At 43.4% G+C, this 5,229-nt stretch overlaps 1 protein-coding gene across 1 annotated transcript; it reads right to left on the bottom strand.

The window, feature by feature from the left end:
• Positions 1-4,316: 4,316 nt before the first annotated feature.
• LOC119654762 (lysozyme c-1-like) lies at positions 4,317-4,820 on the bottom strand. Its single transcript, XM_038060303.1, has one exon. It carries the CDS (start codon positions 4,766-4,768, stop codon positions 4,346-4,348), a length of 423 nt encoding a protein of 140 aa, XP_037916231.1. The 5' UTR covers positions 4,769-4,820; the 3' UTR covers positions 4,317-4,345.
• Between the last annotated feature and the right edge of the window lie 409 nt (positions 4,821-5,229).

Genomic DNA, 5,229 nt, shown 5'->3' with positions numbered 1-5,229 from the left:
TCATCTTCCTGATTTCAATTTTTTCTATCCCATTCTGATCCCATAATAGTAGAAATTAGAGTCTCTAAAATATCCATTCCTAATGAGCTTTACTTTGCTTCGGAGTTGTCACGCAAAAACCACCAATCTTCAAATTTCTCAAAACCCTAAATCCTATCTGACTATTGACCCCTTTTCCCAATAGGTATTTAGCAAAACAATGCTACGTATATGCCCGTGCGGGCGTGCAATTAAGTACATTTTTCCTAACGGCTGGTTTGGGAAAAATTTGGAAATATTTGCACAGAGAAAGATAAGAGCCTGCGCTAGATTCGCAAAATTCTATGTTTCCTGTCAGGTTGATGGCCTAGTGGAATGTGGACTATCCGTAAGCCGAAATAACGAGGGGCAACTTTTTGTCACTCGAACGACCTGCTAACCTGATCAGTGGGGAAGCAGCTCAGCGATTGATAAGGGAATTTATAGTTCGGAAGGAAGACAGGATTTACGAATAAGTGAAAGCAAGCAGCTGGTATTGATTTCAGTTAGTGGACATAAAGTGTCATGTACAAATTCGAACAAATGTATAAATTAGTAACCCGCGGGTCGTAAAATGATCAAGCGTTATTTCACGCTATTGTGTAAGTTTATTTATAATATTTCAATCCAAAATTTGTAAGGAAAAACAAAATTTGAGGCTTTTTTGGTGGGATATCATAAAGGTGTTGAAAACCCGATTGAGGAGGGTCGTGGCCTAAGAATGGGATAAGAATCCAGCAGCTTCTCCCACAGTCAAACTGTTGTAAAATTTTCCCGCGCAGACCCTAACTAACGCCAAAATATATTCCCATATAAATTTTAAGGATACTTTTATTGTTCTTATCATGGTCAAGTTGCATTTTGGGTTTCACATCAATGAATTTCCTCCTATAGAATTTAGAAAATAGCACTGTATGCGTTTTTGGGTTTCGAAACAACTCTTACATCACATACAGAGACTGGCCTTCTGAAGTACCGACAGGTACAAATTTTGTTGTCATGAACACTATTCAAGATTATCCACAGAGCGCTAATGTATATATGTGTAACGATATTGTATTAATCTGCAGGGGCCAATCTGCACACTAATCCAGCTAGGCCACCTTAATACAGGTCTGATCACCTCAGAACCATTAAACTAAATGGCATGGAGGTTAAACGGGGATCAAAGACTCTGGAAGACACATGTGGAGAGCATACGCCGGAAAGCTGCAAGGGTTTGATAATTCAAGCAAATAGCAAAAAAGATATGTTGATGTTAAATGAACTCGGTTTAACAGCCAGGGAAATACACAAAGGAGGACGTGTCCATCCCCATCCTCGAAGGTTCTTCTTAGGTTGACTCTGCAGCATTTCCACATACAGATCCAGAATACTTAGAAGGCGGAGAACCCCGTAAATCAAAATCATTCTTGCTAGGGGCTATCCCGAATTACTGATACTAAGGAATACCATGCCAACGAGTTTTCATTTCGATAAGAAGTTTGAAAGACGTTGGAATAACGGGGCAAACTGTATCAGTATCCTATGGTTTAAACTAGCAGAAGATTGCTTGGTACCCTGACGAATCCCAAAACCACATCAGAGGGAACGAACGCCATGGTTATTTGTGGAAAGGAAACGTACTTTGAACCAATGTGTGGGGAGCAAAACATTCTGATTCTGATCGACAGCCAGGCGACTCTAAACTGGCCACGAAAGGAGCAGGAATTTGCAAGATCCCTTTAGAAGTGGAGCATTGACTACTACGCTCTGCAAGAAACTCACCATTTTTACAAGCAATGTCGATATTTATGATAATTCCACTCGCTAGCGCCACAACAGTTGCAAAGACGATCAAGCAAATGGAATCGGGAAAAGCAACAGGACCTGACGATACCACAGCTTAACTTTGAAGAGCGAACAATTGGGGCCCTGCTCAAAAAGTTCTTTAGCCGTATTATTGAGGAGAATAGAACATAATTTGACGGACAAAGAAGCACGGCCATTCCAATATGGGAAAAGAGGGGTATTTTGGCAGAATGTTTAAATGCTTATCCGATTCGGTTACCCATACTACGAGGATCTTTTATCGCATTTGTCACCACTCGTCCTGGCACTTTTACGCGAGTACTCGCCATTTAGACCTAACCCCATGGTCTTCCTAAGAGACGGATTGATTTTCTGACCATAATCCGAGCCCCACTCTGATAAACAACAACGGTACCAGTCTATACTGGGTGCATGGCTCAGGATTCATATTGATGAATTCAATATCTACCCAAATCTCTATTGAACTACGTCCGAAGGTCAGTTGTCCACATAAATATATCCACAGTCCCCCTCCCACCAAACAACTGCTAACAACCGGGCTTAAAACACATGCCCCTGGATTTCGCCTGCAACATATAAATGCAGAGAGTAATCCCGGTTCCCATAATACCAGACTTCAGATGAGCCCCCAAATATTCCTAACGACTCCAGTCTGATTACCCTAATTTAACCTTGGAGTATTCACCTAATGCATCACCACCAGCAAACCAATGTGAACATTGCGTTTCTAGGTACAACCACTTGGAGGTTCTCCTCGCCCACTTGGTATTGATTGGCCCTGTCCACCTCCTTGCCACCTTAGAGTACCACCAAAGGGTGAAAGATATATCAAAGCCGTTCGGTGGTTCGGAATTCCACAAATAGCATTCCCTTTGATCGACGTATTATTATTCTGTTAAGGGGAAGTCGCACCGCATCCTTAAAGAACTTTTGAGCCCATCGCATATCGCCTTCTTTAGTTCTGGGTGCTGGCTGACTATTAAGGACTTTAAACACGTCTCGCAGTAGCGAGGACAAAGATAATTCTTTGGATCAGTAGGGTAGCACGTTATGGAGCTGCACCCACTATGGAAACATTTCGAAAGAGACCCCTGTGATGGTATGGTTATATAATTCACGCTGATGAAAGTTCATCGACTTTAAAGCCGCCTATGATAGCATAGCCAGGGTAAAACTGTACACGGCCATGAGAGAATTCGGTATCCCGACGAAATTAATAAGACTGACTAGGCTGACCCTGACCAATGTGCGAGGCCAGATAAAAGCAGCAGGATCACTCTCAAGACCATTCGACATCAACAACGGTCTACGACAAGGGGATGTGCTATCATGCGTCCTCTTTAACCTGGCCCTCGAGAAGGTGATCCGTGATGCTGAGGTGAATGCAAGAGGTACGATCCTCTTCAAGTCCACCCAACTACTGGCCTATGCTGACGATATCGACATCATGGGAAGAGCCACCCGAGACGTTCAAACTGCCTTCATCCAGATCGAGCAGGCGGCGCGAGATCTTGGGCTGCACATCAATGAAGGCAAGACAAAATACATGGTGGCAACGTCAGCACCGAAGACGAATCAACCAACAACATCAAACCGCACTGGTCAAACAGGAAGAATAAGGATAGGGGAATACAACTTTGAGACCGTTGACAATTTCTCCTATCTAGGGTCGAAAATCACAACCGATAACAACTACGATGATGAAATCCGCGCACGGTTGTTGTCAGCCAACAGAGCCTACTTCAGCTTACAAAGACTGCTCCGCTCGAAACGTCTCACCATAGGGTCAAAGCTCTTACTGTACAAGACTATGATCTTGCCAGTCCTCATGTATTCCTCGGAAACTTGGGTTCTTAGCAAGAAAAATTGCGAACTCTTGGCCGCGTTCGAGAGAAGAATCCTCCGAAGAATTTTTGGCCCCCTACATGAGGATGGACGATTCCGTAGCCTACACAATGACGAAATCTATGAGCGATACCATGACCGTCCGGTTGTGGATAAAATCCGGCTGAATAGGTTACGGTGGGCGGGTCACTTAATCCGTATGGATGAAGATGATCCCACCCGGAAAGTCTATAAGGGCAATATCTATGGTAGGAAAAGAAGACGAGGCAGACCCTGCCTAAGATGGAGCGATGGCGTAGGCCAGGATGCCAGACAGCTTTTAGGGATATCGAATTGGTGGACCTCGGCGCAAAACCGGGATGTCTGGAGTTCCTTATTAAGGCAGGCCTAGACCGGATACCGGTTGTTGCCGGATGATGAAAGTTAATTAGTTAGCTGAGATTAGACTCAACATCGAAATCAATGATAAACGCCCAAACATCAGTCGAGAAACAATGGCTTGATATGCTTAATGGTATCATGAGGACTTCTTTAGTCCACACGGAACAAATCCATGACCGAGGAAAAAGGAGACTTCACTACTGAAGGGCTGAAGTAGAACAAGATATGCGCATTGCTAAACAAACGTATTCTTCAGATAATTTTTTTATTAAAAGGGTTTAGGAGAAGTTTAGATGCAGCTAGCAACACTTGGAGCAGTTCCGTTGCAATGGTTGAGCCATCCGTACCAGGCCTTGAATCCTTGTTCCTTGTAGACGAGTTGAGCGCACTTCCAGGAGGCATCTACGTTTCCGAGAAGAGCGGTACAAGCGATTTTACAGCTGTCACTGGAAGCAACGTTTCCTTTGCACCAGTATTTGTTATTGATTTGGAAGAGACCATAGTCACGGGTTCCGTTGGAGTTGAGGGCACCGACGGCTTCATCGTTGAAGGATGATTCGTGTTCAATCAAACAAACCCAATTGGCAAGGGTGGTAAGATTCTTGACACCATGGTCGTTGTACAGGATACGTGCCATTTCACAACGGGTGTAAACCTTAGCCTGGGCACAGGCAACGAGGACGAGGAGGGCAATAACTGCGATGGCCTTCATGTTGGATATTCGGTTCTTCGGTTGGCTCAAGGAACTGATGAAAATTCATTCAATTCCCATTCCTTTTATACCCGATTGGAATTCTAAAAATGATTGTTATCCCATTGTGTTACAATTTATCTAAGATATCACCTATTATATGCGCGTGGATTCAGTTTTTAGTAGTTACTAATTAAACACTGATACTAACATTTAATTTTGGTATTGTTAGACATATTTTTTCCTTTCGGATAAGATAGGCATGAAAAGAATGTACGTACAGTCGTTGTTCCTTGAATGAGGGCTGCTAACAGTTCTTCCGAATTGGGTTTCTCCTCCTCCAAAGTTTTCGAACGAATTCGATATCCCGACGAAATCAATAAGACTGACTAGGCGGACTCTGACCATTTTTGGCCCCCTACATGAGATGTCCGATTTCATAGCCTACATAATGACGAAATCTATGAGCGATACCATAACAG

The sequence above is a fragment of the Hermetia illucens genome, chromosome 4, assembly GCF_905115235.1.
Source record: "Hermetia illucens chromosome 4, iHerIll2.2.curated.20191125, whole genome shotgun sequence".
NCBI classification, from domain to species: domain Eukaryota; kingdom Metazoa; phylum Arthropoda; class Insecta; order Diptera; family Stratiomyidae; genus Hermetia; species Hermetia illucens.
This window is presented reverse-complemented; position numbering and strand designations above follow the sequence as displayed.